At 39.5% G+C, this 24,491-nt stretch overlaps 1 protein-coding gene across 3 annotated transcripts in view; it reads left to right on the forward strand.

Annotated features, from left to right (window-relative positions):
- Window positions 1-24,491, forward strand: part of LOC126267032 (claspin-like) — a 166,409-nt gene that overhangs the window by 30,370 nt on the left and 111,548 nt on the right. For all 3 annotated transcript variants that reach the window (XM_049971818.1, XM_049971819.1, XM_049971817.1), the window contains 3 exons: window positions 11,044-11,283; window positions 11,462-11,655; window positions 21,330-22,667. In XM_049971818.1, the coding sequence (XP_049827775.1) occupies window positions 11,044-11,283; window positions 11,462-11,655; window positions 21,330-22,667 (1,772 nt within the window). The remainder of the gene's footprint in view (window positions 1-11,043; window positions 11,284-11,461; window positions 11,656-21,329; window positions 22,668-24,491) is intronic.

Below are 24,491 nucleotides of genomic sequence, written 5' to 3' on the forward strand. Positions count from 1 at the left end.
CTGTGCGTTCTGATTGATGAACCTGCTGCTTATTCTTTCCTGATATACAGAGTTAGATGGTATTACAATTTCTTACTTTGTGCAGCCACATTGAGATGCTAGTCACTTACATATACAAGTGTGTAGTACACTTCATGCCAGTCTGATATTTGTTGCCTGGGTTGTCTTCATGGTCTCGCAATTTTGATGTCAAGCAGTGTACTGTCAAGGGAGCTATAAGGCAAATCTAGTTATAAAGTTATAGACTTCTGTCATTATCATCATCATTGTCAGTGTCGTTGTCGTCATCGTCACATTGCAAATCTTCTATGATTTCTCCCGAAAGTGTCTTGGTTTGACTTTCCAATTAACATACATTTATCAAAAATTTGTGTTACGAATGAAAATAAGAGCTCTGATGAAATTTTCTAAGAATTATAATAGACAGTAAAGTAACAATACCATCCAGATAAATTTGAGTAACTTGAGAAGTGCTTCAGTAATTTGTATAAGAGCTTTTGCTCAGAAATGTGCCTGAGGATATACCTGTATGGTACGAAACTTGTTGTGCCAGTCTCTGTGCAACTGCAGTAAAACAGGTAACATGGCAAGTTGGACTGTAAATCAGTTTCACCAGCTTTTCAACACCCCAGTATATTTAATTTTTTTGGAATGTTACCTTTAGCATGTATGTATAAAGAGGGTCAGCCAAATGCTGCACTCTGTATGTATGAGTACTAACCAACAGTGGAAAGTGTAAGATGAAATAAAAATAGTGTTATGAAAAAAGATGTTTACTCATCGTGTGTGTGTGTGTGGGGGGGGGGGGGGGGTTGTCACCTTTGATTGAAAGATTTGTATTTCATGTTGTGTAAGAAAAAGACTTGCAGCGGACAAGTTAAGAAGCTGCACTGACCAACAGATTTTGTCAGCAGGAATGCTGAGAAAAGTTGTTACCAATCACCCACTGGGTTATCTACTTTCCAAACATTTAACAAACTCTAATGACAATAAACCAAACCGCTTGACAGTGTAACTCTCACTTTCTTACAATGACTACAAGAACAGATTGTTAATCACAACTGTTGTTACTATCCACTCAATTTCAGGCAAGCTTCAAGAGTCAGCTCAAAGGTAGTGTGTTAGCTAGAAGTTGATTTCTATTGTGTGTTCATTGGAAGCATAAATAGTTCTAAGGTTTTACAATAAAGTGAGACTGTGTCCTCCATTCCCATGGATAAGTGGCTTATTGGCATTTGTAACAATAGGTCCTATGTAAAGTCATTCACTGAATGTTTCAGTTTCTTCCAAAGTATGCATTTTTAATGAGGAAAAATATCCAAATTTCATCAAAGTACATTCTTCTTTTGCATCTTCCTCTGTTTCTACGAGCAACAATAGCTCAGAATGCCAAACTAAAATGTATAAATATCAAGTTGATTGCCTGAAACTAAATTAGGGTGTACCAGTGTTATATTACTTTTACGTATTTGTCATTATGTGACACCACAGTAATTTAAGAGTGATATGCAATTTTGAACTCAGATTAGTACATTCATGTTACTGTTACATGGCATTTGTGCATTTTGTTCCTGAGTTTATATTCATACAGTGTGCAACTGGTTTCTCATTTTATTTCTTAGTTTATTATTTACTTTGATGTCACCTGTTGTACTGGTTGTTTTTTTGTGAATGTTTACTACATATTACCATTGTATAGAACTGATTTCTTAAATTCTACACTGCCCCTTTATTATGTAGTTCGCACAATTATTATTGTTGTCTTGACTTGTCAGGGACTTGAAAATGACATAGCAAAATGCCGAAACTGGTTGCATAAATAAATTACATTCAAAATACAGATGACCAAAGGTGGTTTTACCTTAATATTTTATACAAAGGACATTTGAGTTTGCAGACAAGCCAAATGAAAAGAGTGCTATACATTTTAGCTTTCAGCTAAAAGGCCTTCTTCTGAAGTAGAAAACACCCACACACATTAACATTCACATTTGCAAAAGCACAACTTGCACACACATGACCACTGTCTCTGGGTGTTGTGTATTGGTAATGCGATATTTGACGGACTATAAGACACACTTTTATCTTCGAAAAATTGCTTCCAGTGTTCAGGTGCATCTTATACTCAAAATTAATATAAAAATGTCCAATCTTAGATTTAAAATTCCCGCAGTCTTATAAATGGCTATATATTCGATGCCGTGGGAACCTGTCTCTGTCTAGCAGTCTGACAACATTGGATGCAACTGGTAGCAGCAGTGCATTGATGCAGCGAACATATGTCATGGGGTTTCACAAGCTTACTAACACTATCTCCCTCCTGACCCACCAGGACAAACCAAGAATATTGTTTAGCCTACGATATGTTACTGCAGTCTACAGTGCCAGTGAACTTGAATTGAAAGTGATTTGTGTTATCAGTAAGTGCACAATATTTTTGTTAGTAGCTGGTTTCGTAATGGAATGAAAAAAAAAGTAAGAGATATTCTTGTGATGCGGACTGTAAATTGAAACTAATAGGATTTGCAAAAAACATGGAAACAGAGCAATTGAGTGGAATTTTGACCCTACACAGACAGAGAAAAACAATTCACGATTGGTGGGCTAGTAAAGAAATACTGAAAAAAAGAGGGAGATCAAATGTGTAATGGACAACTGAAAAAAGGAGGGAGATTAAATGTGTCATAGACGTAGCATGAAAATTGAAACCAAAATATCTCGGATAATGCCACAAGAGTATGAAGGGAAAATATTATATTTCTGTAGCTGTATTATTCAATGTCTATAGAAAACCAGTGTGGATCTAAGAGAATTAGTGAGTGTGGCTGAAACCCCCCTCTGACATTTGGTGTGCCGAGTAACAGAACTGTTGTCATGTACTAAACTTAATCCAATGATCATTTTCAAGCACAGGAAAATCCCAAAACCTCCTGAAATACCTCCAGGTGTCATTCGCATTCGTGACAAGGGTGGGGTGGATGAAGTTGGTATGAAATTATAGATTAACAGAGTGAGGGAGAGAAGAAAGGTGCTTTATTGGAGAAGAGTTCTCTTCTTGTGCTGGATCAGTTTAGTAGTCATGTGAAAAAGTCTGTGAAAGAGAAACAGAGAGAGGGAAATGCAGAGCTTGCTGTTATTCCAGGACTGACTTCACAATTGCAACCTCTTGATATCTCGATAAGTAAACCATTTAAAGTATATGCAAGAGAGGACTGGAACAAATGGATGATTTATGAAACCCAATATGAACTTATGCTGAAGGGAGCCCTAAACCACCTACAATCAAACAAGTGTTAGAGTTGATGAAACAGTTGTGGTCTAGAGTGAGAGAAGACATTATTGTTAAATCTTCCAAGAAGTGTGGCATAAGTAATGCTCTCTATGACAGTGAAGGCAATATGAAGAGGACAACGATGGCGAGGAGGAGGAGGAGAAGAAGAAGAGGAAGAAGAAAGTTCAGATGATGATTTTCAGGGATTTTAAAGGTCAGTTGCTTAAAAATTGAGGTGCATTTTATAGTCTTTAAAATACTAGAAGTACCTTGTACGAGTATGATACACTGTACAAAGACTAGTGAAGTGTATATGTAGAAGTAAGTGTGTATACTACATGAAAGACTATACTCATTCACATGTTCGAAGTACTCTGCTGATAATTATCAAGCAACATTTGAAGACTATGGTCTATGCTTGTCATTGCCAGTTTTGTCTCTATAACAGAGCTTATGAAGGTAACTGAAGTATGTATTGTATAGGTACCTATAGGATAAGAAAAAGACCTTTAGAGAAAAAGAAGCAGCTGTATGAATATCGGGCCGGCTGCTGTGGCCGAGCGGTTCTAGGTGCTTCAGTCTGGAACTGAGCGACCGCTACAGTCGCAGGTTTGAATCTTGCCTCGGGCATGAATGTGTGTGATGTCCTTAGGTTAGTTAGGTTTAAGTAGTTCAAAGTTCTGATGACCTCAGATGTTAAGTCCCATTCCTCAGTGCCATTTTTTGTATGTATATTAATACTCTGATGGCAAGCCAGCACTAAAAAAAGGAACCCAAAAGTTGAACTGTGGAAAGGCTATAGAGAGAGTCTATATGAAGAAAACAAACAGGAAAGAGAAGATGAAATAGGTGAAGATGAAATAGGAAATATGATACTGCAAGATGAATGTGATGGAGCACTGAAAGATCCAAGTGGAAACAAGTCCCCTGAGTAGACCACATTCTCGCAGAATTATTGTGATCCTTAGGAGACCCAGACATGACAAAATTACTCCACCTGTGTGCACGGTATATGAGGCAGGCAGTGCTCCCTAAGACTTCAGGAAGAAGATAATAATTAGAATTGCAAAGAAGGCAGCAATGACAGGTGTTAATGCTATCGAACCATCAGTTTAATAAGTCATGTATTGATGCAAATCATTCACAGAAGAATGGAAAAAAAACTGGTAGAAGACAATGTCAGAGAAGAGAATTCTGGATTTTGGAGAACTGTAGGAATATACAAGGCATTGTAGCCTATCCCCAATGTCATAGTCTATACTTTGAGCAAGCAATAAAGGAAACCAAGGGAAATTTGGAAAGGAACTCAAGTTCAGGGAGAGTACATGAAAACTCTTGAGCTTTAAATATATTATGATAATTCTGGTAGAATGTAAATAATTTAGGAGTAAAGGAGACCACTCACTGAACAGCAAAAGTGTTGAGTTCGTTGCAAGGCACACATAAAAATAAAACTGTTCGACTGAGCTAGAGTGCACAAGTTTCTCTCTCTCTCTCTCTCTCTCTCTCTCTCTCTCTCTCTCTCTCTCTCTCTCTCTCTCTGTGCTCCTCCATAGTGCCAGATAGACGCACAATGCTGTGATTGCCATTTGGCACCTGGTCTTGGTGGGGTGGGAATTGTGTCAGGTGGATTGGGGGGGTGGGGGGGGAAGCAATGGGGATGGACAATGGGCAAAGGAATACCCCATTAGGTGAGGTAGGAAGTCTCTTGGGCATGAAGTTCCTCATCTCAGAGCATGATGATAGACAATCAGTGCCCTAGCAAAAGATATGGTTCAGCCATTCCTGACCAGGGTACTATTGGGTAATGAGGGGGCACTCCTTTTGTGGCTGATTCTTGGGGGATGGTGGTAGGATTCGGGGCCATGCGGAGTGGCTGCACTTTTCAAGCACTGCGCGGTCTCTCCCACCAAAGGTTTAAGTCCTACCTTGGGTATGGGTATGGCTATGGTGTGTGTGTGTGTGTGTGTGTGTGTGTGTGTGTGTGTGTGTGTGTGTGTGGTGTTCTTAGCATAGGTTAGTTTAAGTAGTGTTTAAGTCAAGGGACCGATGACCTAAGCAGTTCGGCCACTTAGGAATTCACACACATTTGGTAGGATTCAGGGTGTGTAGTTCCACTCCAGAAGCACTCCCAACCCGTTGCCATGAGGTCCGTATCCCAGTGGAAGACACTCATGTGCAGGACTTGCCAATGCTCTCCACCAGCACTTCTTATTCTAGTCTGGTCAAAGGCTTACCCTACTTCCATCAGAGGCAGGGTCACCTCTAAAAGCACCTGTGTCATATGTCAACTCTGCGCCAAGCTTTTTACGGTGATATGAAAATCCTCCTGCTGTCCACCAGAACCATGGCCACCACCAGGTTAGACCAAACACAAAATGGACCACACAGTGACACAACATGCAGCTAGATTTCAATGGCTACTTCACAATGCGAGTAATGTGGATCCTTCCCTCCTAAACTATGAAGATGGTGTTATCTTTTCAACACATCCTCCGCTCCTGTAACTTTGCTGGCCTCAAGTATCTGTTAACCCGCTGTCCCCATTCACTTCACCTGACCGTTTCCCCTTCTCCTTCCCCTGTCGTACCATTCCCTTCCATTTCATGTCTCCATGTAACCTTCATTTTGTGCTGCTCTCCACCAGCTCCGAGCTCCCATCACCCATGCATCACATGTGTAGCTTGTACACCTGCCACCCCTTACTCCCAAACTCCTAGCCAGCAAACCATTGTCTCCCTTCAAGCCTCTATGCTTATTGATACAGAGCCACAAAGAAGCTCTAGGAATGCCAAAAAGGACAGTTTGAACTGAGTGATAGTGTATCACTGAGAGAGAGGGAAAAAAAAAAAAAAAACTCTTGGTACTCACGTGCAGTTAGTGTTACGTGGAACCAAATTCATCTTAAAATTTCACTCTTTATGTCTTATATTGAATCATAGCTTATGTTATCAAGGAAAATGACCTAGCTGGTGAATAGTAAAAGCAGTCTGCTAATAAAAGTATGGGGTAACATCACCTGCTGGAATGTTATCCCACTATTAAGGAATAATTCAAAATCGGAAAGATTTTCCCGAAATGAAAGACTGTAGATTGTGAAGTTGGCAATCCATCAGTGATGCTACTGTCCCCACAAACATTGCGTGATAGTCCAAATCTATTTGTATTTAGAGTTTGTCACCTGATACATTGTTGTCTGAATGCAGTAACCAATTCAAGTGCAGTAGCCGCTAAGATACTCGAGTGCTTTCAAATATTAACCTGTGACTAAAAACAATAGATTTCGCTGTGGAATAACTTTTCTGTTAAAAGTCATAATTTTCTATTTATCTGTTTTTTGCATGAAGTGTTTCAGGAAATGATTTGTATTTTCAAGTGTGTTTTCTATAAGCTATACCATTTATGCATGATGTTTTCTATGTGTGAGGTGCTGCATTGTTCAGTTACCTTAACTGTGATACATAAAAAGCGCACAGTTTTTAATTAATTATCCATGTCTATATAGAGTTGGTGATGAAATTTGGAAAGAACTTCTACTTGTAGTTTTCTTGTTGTCCAGAAACTCAGGTATGTCAGGGTCTGGCCTTGGCAGCAAGAAACTGTGATCATGGTTGTGTGAATTGCATTTGCAGGGGGTAGAGAGAGAGAGAGAGAGAGAGAGAGAGAGAGAGAGAGAGAGAGAGAGAGAGAGAGAGTTGTTTAATTGCGATGAAGGCCTTTTTGGACGAAAGCAAACTTGTTTGACAGTCCTTTTGTTGTGCCTATTGGGGACTCTCTCTGCTCTATGGTGAGTTGCAACTATGCTTTTCATAATATTGTCACCATTCATCCTGGATTGATTTTCCATTGTTTGGTTCTATTTAATCTTTCTGGAGATACAGAGTTTTGTATTTATATTGTAAGGAACAATACAGTAGCTTTGTACTTTTGCCTGCTGGATCTGTGGTAGCATTGTTGTAGGTGGCATTTAAATCACATGTCAGTTTTGTGCTGAAAAACAACCTTATATCCACCATATCCAAAGGACAGCTGTGAGCAGCTTCTAATTCAGGGATAGTTAATAAGGTTATATGTATAAAGGGCTGCAAAGCCTTTGATGAAGATATATACGGTGTTGTTTCTTTCTGACATGCCCTAAAGAACAGACACCATTTTTGATCATGCAACCATATATGTGAACATGATACTAAAGAAAGGAAGACATGCCTGCAGTTGGGCATTAAAATACATCAGTGGGGAAACTTGAAAATTTGTGGTGGACTGGTACTCGAACCCCTATTTTTCATTTTCTCGCTAACAGTCACCTTGACTGCTTCGGTCAACCAGACATGGTCTCTGACCGACTCAACTTTCCATATGCTTATTATGTAGTGCCCCTGGCCATTACCGTCACTACTTGCAGTGATCTGCTGATTACTGTAAGAGTTAAAGTGTGTTGTTCATCTGCAGAGGAAGAATCATTGGGCCATCCCACTCTAATTATATCTATATATATGTGCTGTCTGTCTTTTTGGATGGGAAAATCTAGGTAAGAGTCCTGGTTCGGCACAAATTTTCAACTTCCCCAATAGATGTATTTCCGTGCCCAATAGCAGCAATTTTTTTTTATTTACTTTTTTATCATATTCATATGTATGGTTGCATGGTCAAAAATGTCTTCTTTCGGGCATGTTCGAAAGAACAGACACTGCATGTATATAACTAGAGCTGGATGACCCAGTGATCCTTTTTGTGTAGGTGTACAACATTCTCGAACTCTTATGAGAATCAGCGAATCGCAGTGAGTAGCAAGGGTAATGTGGAGGGGTACTACGTCAGTAGTGTGTGGATGAGTTGGAAATTTAAAATTGGTCAGGGACCATATTGAAATAGCAGAGTTGATCAATGTGAACGGTTGCGAGATATGGAAAAATCCAGGTTCAAGTCCAGGTCTGACATAAATTTTCAACTTTCCTCATTGAGTATAGCGACGCAAAAGAAAGTAGTTACAAAGCAAAACAGCACAGGGTTAGGATTGAAGAAAAGCTGTCAGGCAAAATCAAATCCTGGATTTTCCATTGTTTGATTTTCAACTTTCCTCATTGACGTTTTTCAGTAGTCAGATGTCTTCCTGCCTGTCTGAATTTTAAGCATGGTGCAGTGTATGAGGGCTGTTCAAAAAAGTAAGGTGGCCTTTCAAATTGTGCGGGCAACATACATTCGATTATCAATATTTTTTTTTGTTATGTTGGTACACATGTCCTGAACATGTGTTCACAGTTTCAAGTGTACAGTATACTTCATTTATCTTTGAGAGATGGAAAGGTTAGGTGTGTTTTAGTATGCTTGGTGATTTTCGATCATTATAAAAAATGGAGTAAAGAATGTGCATCAAATTTTGTGTGAAAAGTGGAATCAAGTACTCTCAAATACTTGACATGTTGATAGTGGCATACAGTGAGTCTGCTCTAAGTTAAAAAAAGATGGCTGAGAAGATGCCAATGACGAACCTTGCTCTGGACGCCCCAGCACATCAGCAACAGATGATAATGTCAAAGCTGTGAAGAAAATTGTTTTGGAAAATCGGTTACTTACTGTAAGAAAAGTTGCTGAGGATATTGGCTTGTGTCCTGCAATTTTTTTCGATTGTTTTGGGCATGAGATATGTGTCATTGAAGTTTGTTCCAAAACTTCTGTTTTGATCAGAAGAACTGTTCTATGAGCATCACTCAGCAGCTCTTGAATGACATCGCTGATGACCCTAATTTGCCCAAAACGGCCATAACTTGTGACGAAATGTGAGTTGCGTTTATTACGTTGAAACCAAAGCCCGATCGTTCCAATGGAAACATCACAGAGAGCCAAAACCGAAAAAGCATGCCAAGTTTGATCAAATTTCAAAGTTTTGTTCACTGTTTTTTTCTTTTCTTTTCTTTTTTTCAATTACTGTGGCGAAGTGCATAATTAATTTTTGCCTCAAGATGGTACAGTCAATAAAGAGTATTACCTTGACATTATCTGCTGTTTGTGAGAAACAATACCCAAAAAATGTCTGGAGTTGTGAAAAAACAATTCATGTCTTTTGCGTCATGACAATGCACCTGTTCATTCATTGTTGCTAGTGAGAGATTTTTTGGCCAAAAACATGACAATCATACCTCAGCCACCAAATTCACCGAATTTGTCTCTCTGCGATTTGTTCCCAAAACTGGAGAGACCTATGAAAGGATGAAGATTTTCAACGATTGAGGAAATAAAAACTGCATTGCTGGAAGTACTCAAGGCAGTACCAAAAAGTGCTTACGAGAAGTGCTTCAAGGAGTGCATGAAGCCTTGGCATGAGTGGATTGTATCTGAGGGGGATTACTTTGAAGGAAGACAGCATGAATATTGATGAGTAAATAAATATTTTTTCATAAAAATATAAAGTCTCCTTCCTTTTTGAACACACGTTGTAATGCTTGCTGTAAATAGTAACTTCAGTTTTGCGTGGTCCTTTTGGAGGTGATATGCTCTTGCCTTCTTCCAAACCAGTTATAGGGGGACTTAACAGTTTACTGTGTTCTCTGAACCACATTTCACTTGCAGCAATTTAAGCTTAGGTCCCCTACCCTACCTTGTAGCTTGTTAAATATTTGGGAAAAAAGAGAGGGGGAAAAAGAAGAAAAGAAAAGGGGTCAAATATTTGTGACTGTGTGCTTGAAATTCATTAATTTTTTCCCTTACATCTCATTGGTTATGTGAAAATATCATTGGTTGAAAACATGAAATTGAGGTGCTGCCAACCTATGGGCAGTAGAGAAACACTGCTGTGACTGGTACTGTTCCTGATATAACTTTTAGGCAGATTTCTCTTCTGATCTCCCAGCTTCGAAATATCCTCTTTTGCTAGTAGTCAATCTCTGAAACAATCTCCCAAGCTCATATTTTAGGTGCATTTAGTATCTGGACACGAGCCAAGTTATTGTTTCCATTCTAATGACATTGATGTTGGCAGAATAACACTCTCTTAATTTTTGTTACATACTGAGGACACTGAAGCACAATTTTATTTTGTTTGTTTGTGCCAATACACTGTTCCATTGCTGTAAACCTATTTGGTACTTCACATGATGATATTTATAAATGTAACAGTTTTTAAATATTAGTGTTCTAGCTACCCTGTTTGATTTATTGTGGGATGTTAAGGTATTGGTGATCTGGTTAACTGAATCTTCAAATGGTTCTTGGTAGAACAACATTATAATAAATGAAAAGCACTAGTTTGCTTTGCTGTAGAACAAAAGCAAACTGGCTCTTTTCATTTATTATTGGTAATCTCGTAATGTAACTAAACATATTACTTTAATTCTTTTACGTTAAAATCTTTGAACGATATCAGTCTTCATTTCATCAGAAGTGTGTTAATTGTACAAAAGTATTTTTATGAATTTGTGAGATACTGAATACAGCTTTCAGCTTATACCATTAGCCACACCACTGGGCTAAACAAAATCAGCTGCACCATTGGGCTAAAGAAAAATCTCACTCTCTCTTTTCCCCATTACTTTAGTCTTCACTGTTATTGATATGTATCTTACTGTAACATGGGTGAGGTGAGGTATTTAGCTCGTTCTAAAGAAGCTGCGAAGGAGTTAGAGAGAATTTGCTGTCTTAGTTGTTGATTTTGTTGCTGTTGCTGTATTTAATTAAATATATGTTTCGACTTGTTCCTCTGATAAGGAAACCACTTTTGAAAATAGTAATAGATTGATTTTATAAATTTTGCTCAATTCATGTTCCTCCATATACAGTCACTGTTCCAAAATAAGGATTTATATGATGCTGAAAGCACAGATGATGATAATAGTGATGACGGTGAAAACAAAGAAGGTGATTCTACATACATCAGAGGCAGCCCTGCTGGAGGGAGCAGTAACAACGAGGATGAAAAGGAGATTTTTCCTACCACTACCTCCACGGATGTTGACCACTCTTCTTCACAGAAGTTAAAGAAACCCATGAAACCAACCAGACAACCAGCATCTCGGAAGGCAAGACACCAACAATGAATCAATTAATTTTGTTTGTTTTGAATTGTTAAGTGGTGTAATATGTTACTGATAGGCGTAGTTCAGTCATTTGATTGAATGTTTTAAATTTGTCACGTTCAGTCTCGTAGTTGTAAATTTCTCTTTTCAAATAATGATGCTCACAATCATCCTTCCACAGGCCAAAACTGCTGCAAAGAGTGAAATAGATAACATTCACAGCGAAACACAGAGATTGCTTCGCCAGTCTCGTTTGTCATTGCCGTACCATCGCCCTAAGCAGCACAGTATTAAGGAATTCCTACAAAGGCGGAAACCTATTGTACCAGCTGTGAAAGAAATTTCGGAGGCTACAAAAAACCTTGGACTTATATGGTACTGCATCTTTTTTTTTTTTTTTTTTTTTTTAAAACTCCAGACTGAAATAATTTATTGTTTGAAATTTTTGTATAGTATAGTCATTTGAGTACAGGGTACAAATGAGAATTTTCTTTACAATAAAATAAATATGTAGGCTAGCTGATTGGGGCAAGAAAACTGACACATTGTGTCAAATCAAATACCTTTCAGCCCTCTAATGGCCAGACTTAGTTTATTTGGCCAACAGTTTCAGTGATTTACTATGCCAGCTTCAGGCCCCTCACAGATGGGAAGGAAGGTCTCACCTCAGTTCTGCCAAAATGGGGGCTAGCAGGTGATGGTGGAAGTGATTGCTATAGCAAGCAGAAATCTATAGATACCAGTACTTGAATGGTGGCCTCTATTTTGAGCAGAACTGAGGTGGAATCCTCCCACATGTCAGTCAGGGGCCTGAAGATGGTGTAATAAATTGCTGAAACTGGTAACCAAATAAAATAAGTTTGGACATTAGATGGCTGAAAGGTGTTTGATTCGATGTCCTTTAGTGAACAGATGGGTCCTGAACCATCTCTGAAAAAATGGACATACAGAGAACTGACACACTTGTTATTTTCAGTGCATGACAATGGCATAAAATTCAAAATAAGCAATCTTTGCTCAACAGTTGTGCAAAATATCATCATTGTAATACAGGGTGTCTCATGAAAGATGCCTAAGAGGGATTGCACAAATCACTTGGAATGGCCACCGGCTGCCGCCAATGCATCTGCCGGCTACAGCAGCACTCGACTCTTGGATACTAATCTGTCGGTAGTCGACTGTGCACGTGCTTCCCCTGAATTAAACATAAACAAAATAGGCATTAGATTAGCTTAAGCTTACCTTTATTTACAGTATGTGCTCAAAACAATGCCCCTCTGTAGTAAGAGCAGCCTGACATCTGAACACATTAGCAAACACTTGATGAATTTCGGATTCCAAAATCTGGGAAATGATCAGCTGAACCTGTTTTCCAACTATGCTAGTGTGTGGGGATTGGTTGCATACACTTAGTTTTTAAACATTCCCCTACGATAAAAATTACACAGATTTAGATCTGGAGAAAGAGGAGACCAGTCAATTATCTTATCAAAAACATTTCGTATTACTGTCATAGAACCATTGGCAGTGTGGGTCTTGCATTGTACTGCATGAAATAACCGCATATCTTTTCACTAGGTGTTAGTTTTCAGAGGGAGGGGGGGGGGGGGGGAGGATGCAGTATATTGTTCACATACCTCTCAGAATGTATTGTTTCATGTAAAAAGATTGGTCTAATAATTATTCTTGCATTAATTGCACCCCACACTCCTTTTTCACATCATGCACACCACGACATATCTACCCAGGTAGGCGGGTACAGTGATATGTTTATTACATCTAATGAACAAAATACAACAATACAGTTCCTTAACACACGAGTCCACACTATTTAGTTGGCTAAAAGTCAACACTAACATCACACTGGAATGTTCTCGATTGGAAGTCTATCATTGATGTTGAAGTCCTGTGAGGTGCTGAACTTGCAGACAGTTGAAGATGAGATCCAGTGAGGCATGAGCTCAATGACAACAGATATGAGGTGCAGCAAGGCATGAACTCAAGGATGGCACAGACGAACTCCTGCGAGGTGACGGCTTGAGCATAAATGCTGACTGATGGCCTGTAGAGTATGACTGGTGTAAGCCCAGAGCATGAGCGAGAACTGATTGAGAACTCTGATTGGTGGGCTGCTAAGCAAAGCTGAAGTAAGCCTGGAGTGTTCATTGGCAGCAAAGTAACCAGGCTGCACACTAAATACCTGCCTGGTACAAGGATACGGGTGTGGCATTAGCAGACACATGACTTCATGGAAGAAAAGCAGTGCCCACAATTACGAGATGCGACAATAAAGTCATGAGACTGATTTTCTGTGCAAGATGTGGCAACAGTGCAGGCTTGTGTAAGTACAATATCTTTGACCTCGGTCTATAAGCTGCTTCTAGTCCAAGCGGCACATCAATGCAACTGCTCAGTCATGAGTTGTTAACGTGTGTTTGTGTGTCTCGTCACGGAAATGGAACCGCATAATATTGTGCAATGGTACGCCATTTCTTTTTGCGTTAAATTGGGTGAAAACACAACAACAACTTACGGTAAGCTTCAGAAGGCTTTTGGAGAGCAGGTTATGTCAAGAGCTCAAGTTTTTCGTTGGCATAAAATGTTTAGTGAAGGCAGAACGAATGTTGAAGGTGAAGACTGCAGTGGGCGACCAACCTCACGGATGGATGTCAACTTGGCCAGGGTGCCTGAACTTGTACGATCTGATTGAAGATTATCATTGAAAATGATTTGCAGAAGAACTGAACATAATTCGAGAAATGGTTTGTCTAATAATAACAGAAGATCTTGGTATGAGAAAGAGTTGTGCAAAAATGGTCCCCAAAAATGTCACACCGCAACAGCGACAAACACGGAAAAATGTGGCAGCTGATCTGTTAAAGCAAACTGAAATCAATCCAGAAATTTTTAGATGTGTTATCACTGGTGATGAAACTTGGTTTTTTCAGTTCGATCCAGAGACAAAACACCAAAGTTTGCAATGGTGCTCAAAGGGATCACCCAGACCAAAAAACTTGCATGTCAGAGTCAAAAGTGAAATGCATTCTTGTGTGCTTCTATGATTCCAAGGGAATTGTTAATAAAGAGTGGGTGTCTCCTGGACAAACAGGTAACCAATATTACTACAAAATTTTTTTAGAAAGATTCTGTAAAAGAGTTCTTTGTGTCCATGCCAACATTGCTGATAATTGGACTCTGCATCATGATAATGCACCGTCCCATACTGCTTTGTCAGTATAGCAATTTTTAACCTTAAAACAAATTTCAGTACTACCACAGCCACCTTATTCACCAGATATCGCTCTGTGCGACTTTTTTCTATTTCCAAGTGTCAAATCGGCAGTCAAGGGACACCATTTTCAAACAACACAAGATGTCCAAAAAGCTGACACACGGTGCTATAGATGAAGCTGGTGCCCTGTGGTATTGTGATGGCTGCTGGAGGTTAGGTTGAAAATAAAAAGTTGTGGTTGTGTCTTTGCCATACTTCTGCCATTGAACTCCAGAGGGCCATGTAGCTAGTGGACGTGGAAGTGTAACAGATTGCTTAATATGTTTTACTTTGATCTTTCAACCAAATGAATGATATCCACAGTTTTTAAAAAGATGTTCATGTTCTTTTAGTAGACTTGTGTGACCTGCTTTCTGTGTGCAGAATTTTTGGTATTCTTTGAGCGTGTACCACGTGCTGTGGTGAACGCAGCATATCTGTGGAATGGGGGTGATGAACAGTGATGTTATGTTGCATTGAGGCTGCCTGTGCAGTGAGCGATTACTCCATGATGCAGGTATCCTGCCTAGGTGATACCAGGTGTACCGGTATGAAATGAGTGTTTTTTGTGAAAATGAAAACTAATTTTGAATTGAAAAGTAAAAACATTTTATTCAAAGTACTGACCATTGCTTTCTATACATTTTGACCACCTTTCTGGAAATTTGTGGACACCACGCAAATAGAAATGTTTGTCTTTTGAAGCAAATCAATCAGACACCCAATTTTCGACTTCTTTGTAGGAATCGAAGTGTTCCTCAGCCAATGCGTGTCCCATTGATGAAAACTAATGGTAGTTGGAAGGGGCCAAGCCTGGTGAATACGGCGGGTGGGGTAGCAGCTCCCTGCCAAGTGTTTTGATTATATCCTGAACCAGTTTAGCTTTGTGTGTAGGTGCATTATCGTTTAAAAAATTACTTTGCCATGTCTTCTGGCCCATTCTAGTCTTTTTTAGATCAATGCATAGTTCAAATTGTTGTCTGTAGTGATTAGTATTCACAGTTTCACAGGGTTTTAGAAGCTCATGATACACCACACCTTTCTTATCCCACTAAACACAGAGCATTGTCTTCTTGCCGAATCGGTCTGGTTTTACAGTCGATGTTGATGGTTGTCCTGGATTAACCCATGTTTTTTCCCTTTTGGATTCTTAAAATAAATCAATTTTCCATAGCCAGTAACAGTTCGATGCAAAATTTGACAAATGGTTTTTCGGTTTGCCATCTGTCTTTCATTCAGTTCATGTGGCACCCATTTTCCACACTTTTGAATCTTTCCCATAGCTTTCAAACGGTCAGAAATTGTTTGTTGTGCAACATTTAGCATTGCTGCCATTTACTTCTGACTCAAAGTATCATCTTCATCTAATATTGCTTGCAATTTGGCGTCTTCGAACTTTTTTGGTTGCCTTCCACGTTCTTCATTTCTTACATCAAAATCATTATTTCTGAACCGTTGAAACCATCTTTTGCATGTTGCTTCTGATAGAGGATGATAACCATATGCCTCGACAATCATTCGATGCAACTCTGCAGCACTTTTTTTCAAATGACAACAAAAAATTAATGCTTTCCGCAAATCATCACTTTCTGGTACAAAATTCGACATTGTTAACATGATGAAAACATATGTTGTTGTTTGTTCCAGGACTTGATGTATACTAAATAACTTTGACAGATGTCATACCAACCATAAAAACAAAAAATTAAGGCTCATTCACAACAAATGTTCCCTATCGACACATTTGTATCTTAACGCTCATTTCATACCGGTACACCTGGTATACTCCGGTTCGTGGAGCCACCGGGAGTTGGAGACATTGCTGTTGCTGTCTCAGTGATGTGAAGTTAATCGTTGCTTGGCACTTCTGATGTACAAGAGAGTTTGTAATTGAAAATGCTGTATAGCTTGAAGTTGTAAGCAACTATTAAATGCAGTGTACATTTTGTAACTGGAGTGTAATATACATATTGGAGAGAAAAAGAATTTGAGAGTATTAAATAGATGTTTTTTTAAGTAAGTTTTAGGGGTGATACAGCTGTTGCAACAGGGAAAAAGGACTTTGAAGCCAAAGTATCTGGGCAATGGTTACTTCCACAACTGGTTTCAAGTGCAGAATGGTAAAATTGAGAATTAATGGAAGCTGTAAATTATATGTATGCAAACAGACCATATGAACATATCACATAGTTGCTGTAGCCCACAGAACGTGCCTGTGTGGTTAGCGATATATGTAACCTGAGAGGAAACAATAACTCACCTCCCATAAGAAAGAAGGGGAGGAGCCATCTTGGAGACCATGTGACAGCTGCAGGGAAGAGGGTGCCCTGGGCTGGGGAAGTGATTCCTGGGATGGACACTTGCAACACCAAATGAGAGCAACTGCCAAATGGAATCATGAGGCAGCAGAACAGCCACAGTGTGGTGAGGATGCTGGATCGTGCCAATGTAAACTTGATACCCACACTAGGTGAGGATGCTGGAGAGCGTCGATGAAGACTTGATACCCACACTATCGGCAAGTGAGGTCACTGAGAAGTCTCTGACAGAGTGAGGTTAGATGCATTGAATGTGTCACATTTGATGCGATATCCACAGCCGGAAGGGGAAGGTCCCAGGAGGACTGGAGATGTGGGTAGAGCCTTGGCGAAGTATGAGAAAGAAGGCTCTACCAAGGGTAAGAGAGCAGTAGGTGAGAATCCTTGGGGAACTGGTACAGACAGGAATTACTGACTGTCAGTTGGATCCGTGCGCGCAGTGAGTGCAGGAAGAGAGGCAGAAAGTGAGACCAAAGGAATGGGAGAAATGGGGGGGGGGGGGGGGGGGTACCATGGCAGCAAGTGTCTGCGGCCAAGGGGCGACAGGCTTAGCCGGAGCAGCGGTGGCTGGAGACTTGTCAAAACACCTGAGTGACGTCAGAAGGCACTGGAGGACATGGCTTCTTCTCAGGTGCCGAGCCTGGCACCAGTATGATGTAAGAATGGACTACTTTCACATTCTGTTTGAGGATCCTCAGCATCAGCTCATGCTGAGAGTGTTGTTGTTGTTGTTGTTGTTGTTGTTGTTGTACTCTGAGCTGTAACTTCTGCTTGCATTGCAGAACTGGTGGGTCCATGAGTCACTATGAAGTGGAAAGAGGAAGCATCAAAAGTGTAAGAATGTCCGATAGCCACTATTGCATTTGGGACCGAGGGGGGGGGGGGGGGGGGGGGGAACATGACCCAGTGGTTGTAATCATGAGCAATGATATGTTTGTTTACTCTAATGAACAAAATATACACAGCACAATTTATTGGGACCTAAATTTGCATTACTTGTTTGCACTAGAACATTCTTGACTGGATGTGTATCACTGACATTGCAATCCAGCATGTGCTCGTGGACTCTTGAAGGTGAGGTCCAGGGAGATGGTGAGTTCAAGGACAGTTGAAGATGAGGTCCTGCGAGGCATGAGATCGAAGACGGCAAAGATGAAATTCTGGGAGATGATGATTTGACAGTGAATTCTGATAGATAGCTACTAAGCATGGCTGGTGCGAGTCTGGAATGTGCATGAGAGCTGAGTGAGAACTTTGATTGATAGGCTGCTAAGCATGGCCATCACAAGCCCAGAATGTGCACTGGCTGTAGAGTGAGTGGGTAGTACCCTAAACACCTGTTTGGGGCAAGGATACACATGGGACATTCAGGAGGAACGTGACTTCTGAGAAGAGAAATGGGTCTGCAGTTCAGTGCAGTTTACTATGGTATGTGCATTGCTGTGTGGCAGCTGCTGGAGGTTGGGTTGAAAACAACTCTGCATAGTTGTGTCAATGCCAGACTGTTTTAATCAATCTCCAGGGCCATGAAGCTAGATGACCTGAGCTGCAGTTGCCTCGAGTTCACACCTGTGAAGTTGGTGGCTTGTTGCGGGTAGCAGTCTGAGAAGAGATAATAGAAAGAATAGCTGGAATGTTAATAGATGTGTGTTGTGCGTATCGGAGCACATTCCTACAGCACTTTGAGTTTTAGTTTTTCCCATAGAAAACAAGTGTAGAATTGGCAGGAGGAAGAGTAATTGCTGGGAGTAAAGTATTTTGTGCTAGGAGGAGAGAGCTATAACAGATTCAGAGGTCAAGTTGTAATTAAGACTTGAAACTCCAGTACCGTCAGTGTTCTAAAAGCTTCTAGTCTGCTATTGAAAAACAAAACTTGTGCACTATCTTCAAAAAATAAAATGCAAAAATCACTTGGAACATTATTAAACAAGAAATGAAAAAAAAATGTTATCTGGGTGAAACCAAGCCCCTAGAAAATATATCTTGTAGAAATGATGACACTTTGAAATAATTGACCACTAAAAAAAAAAATTATTTCCTCACTGCGGCTGCAAACATTACTCCCAGTAATAAACTGCTAAATATAGATTATTTGCGCAGTATATTTGTGCAAGTATAACATGCAGCACTGACAGATATTAGTTTCAAAAACTATAATTCCTATGGAGATTACAAAATTCATCAGGTGACTAAAAGGCATTAATTTGCTTGCTATGATGAGAATTTTAAAGTCTCGTGCTGATTTGATGGGACTACCCTTAAGTTACATTTGTAAACCATCAGTGACTCGCGGCATATTTCCTGACAGACTTAAATATTCTGTTGTAACTAGAGGTAATCTACTGACCTACTTACCTCATTCCAACTTCCTCAGGTGTTTGAGAAAGTGGCGTACATTTTTAGAATACTGACTCATTCATCTGATCAGAACTTGTTAACTGCTTGTCACTTTACCTTTTCTATCATAAGTATTCTTCAACATATAGTGTGTCACAAATGGTGTCCCGGCAGAGCTAAACAGGAAAAATTATATCCTTAATATATTTTGTGAATTTGTCAAAGCCTCTGGTTTTGCACCTAAAAAATTCCCCTGGGTAAACTAAAGTGTTATGGCATTGATGCATCACTTTTTGCAAATGGTTTCGTACTATCGTAACAAAAAGCAGTGGGTCAGTCTATCAGACTGTTTCACAGGTAAGAAACTGTCCTCAGAACAGGGAGACATGGCATGAGGGGGCCCTTAAGTATCTGGATCAATTCTTGTTTCTAACTTATGAAAATGATCTTTCAATGTATTTAAAGGATGATTCTGAAACTATAATTTTTGTTAATGTTAAGAAGTATATCAGTCAAGGGTCCAAACTCAACCATACCAGACGTGGTTCAAATGATAACTGAATAGGGTAAATGGTTCACAGCTCTGAGTCTCAATCTCATTAAGACTTATCATTTTAATTTCAAACAAGCAACAATTAATTGCCAATACCAGAAGTAGATGATAAGTCCTACAATATATGGAGCACACTGTGTAAAATTGTGTGTGTGTCTTCCTGTATAACTAGTTAAAATGGAGTCAGTACATAGATAAACTAATCACAAAGCTCAGTTCAGCATGCTTTGTCCTTTGAAGTCTCTCACTTTTTGTCGACTTGAAGACAAAAGAGTAGTCAGATTTTGTATATTTTTGCTTCCTCTTGTTTTGTAGAATTATCTTCTGAGCAGTGCATCATGAGTAAATAAAATGTTTATCCAGCAGAAGCAAACAGTAAGGAAATTATATAAAGCAGATAACTACATGTTCTGCAGAGACCCTTTTAAGGATCTTGAAATTCTTTACTGACGAAATAGAAAACATTGTTTCAGTTGAGTTGTGATGTATACTATTGCAATCAAACACACACAAACAATTTTACTGTAGACATAGCCTGTGTGTCTGCAGTTCAGAGTGCTTGTAACAAGCTCCCATCAAATGAAAATCTACTAATTCAAAAGAAAATTAAAAGTGTACCTCATTAGCTACTACAAATCATATGAATACCTAAATTTTTTAGATTGAAAAAGTTCTGTTAGCTAACTGCCTATTCGCTTCTGTCTCGGGTTCTTCGGCCGACGTTCATCATTAGATGAGTGGCCACGAAAGCTGTTAGCTACATGACAAACCATAGCTTTCATTGTAAAGCTGTGTGACAAGTAGTAGTGCACCGTAAACAGGCCTCTGTTGTTACAGATGTAAGTATTGTATTTTAAAAATACCAAGTAAGTATTAGGGTACCAATGGGAGAGAAATAGCAGCTATGTAATGTACTTGAGGAAACAGCAGCTTTTTTCAGAGTGTTCTGTCTAATTTACTTGGCTCACATTTTGCCAAAGCTGTTTAGAAAAAACTGCAGAAGTTTTTAGATGAAAAGCCCTGACACATCCTCCGTATATTCCCAATCTCTTCTCATGGGGTTTCTGTGTTGTGGGAGCCCTGAAGAAAGACATTTGTGGCCTTTTATTTGATTCAGATGAAGATGTGTGCGCCTGGGTACAGTCATGGTGACTGTCTTGTCTCTCACTAGGATAAAGGTATTATCAGATATGGCGATTACTTTTGAAATAATGAAAAGTTTACTTACTTTTTTCCAGCAACTTCATTTTCATTTTACTGCCACTTATGAGTTCTGTGTGTAATGCTGCTTATGGATGCACAAGTTTTCCTTGTGTTTTTTCTACATTTTTTGTCTGCACCCACAGTGTAACAATATCCATTTTCAGAACACTGCCTGAAAGGTACCTTTAAACCAAGTTGTATCTCTGTCAAACTGTGAACTATTGAGTTTTACTTTGTTGTGATCAGAACATTGCTGAGTGACAGTTGCAATGTCTTTATTTTCCATTGTGCATGATGAGATTTTCAGGACTGTGGTGTACACATTTCTTTCATTTTTTAAATTGTAATTTGTCTTGCTCTTTTGCAGGAAAGATCTTGAAGAGAGAGAGAGAGAGGCTGAAGTTTTTTATAAATCTGAATCAGAGGATTCTGACAGTGAGACTAGCAATAAGGTACTTGATGAACAACCCAAGGTGTCTGATCTAAGTAATACAGGTGAAAGTTTTTCTGATAAAGGAGTTTCCATCTCCTCACAAACTGCAAATGACGTTACTTCATCAAACATACCAGTTACACAAACTGGGCAAGTTGATGATGGAAATACCTATCAATCTGATACAAACTGTAGCGTTAAGCAAAATGGACTGGACTGTGATCAAATGCCAACCAGTGCAGAGAAGTCATCTGCTACATATGATACTGACAGTGCCCAATCTCATGAAATTAGTAAAGATCATTCAGATGTCAGGAGTGCAGATGAAAAAAGTAATGTCAGCAACCCAAATATCACTTCTGATAGTAAATGTACACTACACAACAAGGAAGGAAGTGAGGTGACAAAAAAAGCTGTAGGTTGTGGCATGATATGTGATGATAATGCTTGTGATTCTACTGTAGATGACCACACAGTGAGTTATTCAGAAAATGTTTCAATGCTGGATGTGTTTAACATAGGTTCACAGGATTTAGTCTTGCATTACACTGTAAGTGACACAGTTGATTTGTGTCAAGACAAGGACGTAATGTCGGAAACACTGGAGCCACCCAGTGATGTTGCATCTGAGCCAGAAACAAAAACTGAAACTAAGCTATCTGCAACAGAAATACAGAAAAGTTCTGATAATAGTTCAGTATCCACATCTGGAGCTCCGAACTCAGACACAGAAGGAATTTTACCGAATTCTTTCCATGAATCTAGAAAAGTGTGTCCACATCTAGAGGCGTCAATTGCAGAGGGTTCTGTTAGTAATACTTCTTCAGATAATTGTGCAAATGCCAGTGAAAGTGTCAAGGAACTAGGAGGTGCAAGGACCAGTGAAATTGAGACTAATGGTTTGACCAGTGTTACAAATCTACATAAGCAGGATAATGACCCTTTTAAAAGTACTATAAATATCGAGGTGGCAAAGACAGAAATTATGGACAGCATTAAGAGCATTAATGATGTGGCAGACAGTTGTGGCACCAAAGATGCTTCACATGAAGCAGTAGGAGCTTGTACTTCAAATAAATCTAAAAATGTGAAATTTCAGAGCAGGATAAATACATTCTTTAAACCACAACTGAAAGGGGATCCTGATGAGATTATTGATTTGGATGCATGTGTTAAAAAAACTCCCAGTGGTGTCAATGCACTTATCGAGAGGTTTATTAAACATTCGGCTGCCAAGAAGAAACCTGTTGACAAGAAAAAGTTGGAAGTCAGGTAAGAATCTGTGCATGTTTTACAAGCTTTAGTCTGTGTAAGAGTAATTATTTATGGTTGTTACAGTAATTGAAATTCCAGTATGGAAACAGTAAACAAAAACAATGAAAGAAAACTACGTACGTGCAACATGTTGATGCTTACACGAACACACAATTGTTTAAGAATGGTTGCTAAGGAAAATGGATGAGGCATGTTAGTAGGGTGAGGAGGGCTTGGGGTGGATGAAATGAGATATGAGGAGTAAATAAAGGATAGGGAAGCATTTGAAGGCATGCTAGATGGAGATGTGATTCTCAGTGGCGGTGGGAAACTCAGGATTAAATAAGGTAACAATCACAAAACTGCATGGGTAGATCATGAGAGTGAGAAGTGTGGAGGAAGAATGAGTGCAGTAGTGGGACAGTGGAGGAATGGAATGGCATATGACTGGAAAAGAAAGGGTAAGGCAATGGAGTAGGAAGAGATTAGCTCAAGACAAGATCTTCTGAAGTTGTCGGCAAGAGGGATTACTGGAACAATGTAGTGGAGGGGCAATTACCTTTGTAGTATGGAAGAACTGGTGTTGGGTTTGGGAGGTTTCAGAATCTGTATGACATGGCTTATTGAGCCATCTGTTGAAGCTATTGCTGGTGTGGTGTTCACTAATCTTGTCAATGACTTGGTTGTTAGGCATTTGATGGTATTTTCTGTGTGGACATCCAGTGTAAGACACTGTGCTTCTCTTGGCACTTTCTCCTTTGGTGGGTAGGTAGTTTCTGTAACTGATTAGAAGCACTGTAATTGGACTGAAGTGGGTGGTGATGAGTTTAGTATATGGAACAGGCCTTGGTGGGTCTTGATATTTCATAGGTTGGGTGGATGGTGGGTTATTACTTTGAGGGATGAGAGGAGCCATTAATCAACCTGGGGCTCTTTGGAAGATCTGTTCAATTTTTTCAGTACCTGGATGACATAGGGAGTAGTGGTGGGTGGCTGGTTCACGGTTTGTTGGTTTCAGCACAAGAAGTTATGTGGAAAACCATATTATAGACCAAATGAGCAGTGTATAGGCTGCATTTAAAGGCTTTGGCAAGATTAACATCATGTTTGTATAACTCCTATTTCCCAGTGCAGATAAGACGCATATGGGCACTGAGCCTGTTGGTGAGTCCCTTTTGGTGTGGGATGGGTGACATTGTTGGTGGTTGAGGCATTTGATGTGGACAGAAGTTTTTATGGAGCCATCTGATAGGTGGATATCAGCTTCTACATGGTGAACTCAATTTGACAGTATGTGTGAAAGAGCAGAGGGTATTCTTGCCATGGGACCAGATCATGAAGATGTCCACAAGTCAGCACAGCTTGCAGATTAAGATATTAAATATGTTAGTAACATTTCATGTATGAGGCCTGCTAACAGATTGTCACATGAGTATTTTCAGACTACTGTGGATTTGCTTGTAGATTTAGTTTCAAAGGATACACAATAATGGCTCAGAATGTGTTTGGCTAAACGATTTCGGCAGGAGATGGTTGGTTTCATTCATATCGGAATGGTGCTGTGACAAGTTGTGTTGTATGGCTGCTAGAACCCGAAGAATGTTGGTATACAATGACACAGTGTCCAGTTGACACTGTGTCCAGTTAAAAACAGTAAATTAGAATGGTCCAGGAACTGTGAAAAACTGGAGAAGAAAGTAATAAGTATCATGGATGTATGAATGAAGACTACGGCATGAGGTTGAAAGTAATGGTCAGCCAAGGCACAGAATAGTTTTTGGAAGCATTGTGGTTAGTCACAATAGGAGTAACCTGTGAAGTTGGGTTTGTGAGCTTTGACAG

Source organism: Schistocerca gregaria, chromosome 4 (assembly GCF_023897955.1).
Source record: "Schistocerca gregaria isolate iqSchGreg1 chromosome 4, iqSchGreg1.2, whole genome shotgun sequence".
Classification (NCBI taxonomy): domain Eukaryota; kingdom Metazoa; phylum Arthropoda; class Insecta; order Orthoptera; family Acrididae; genus Schistocerca; species Schistocerca gregaria.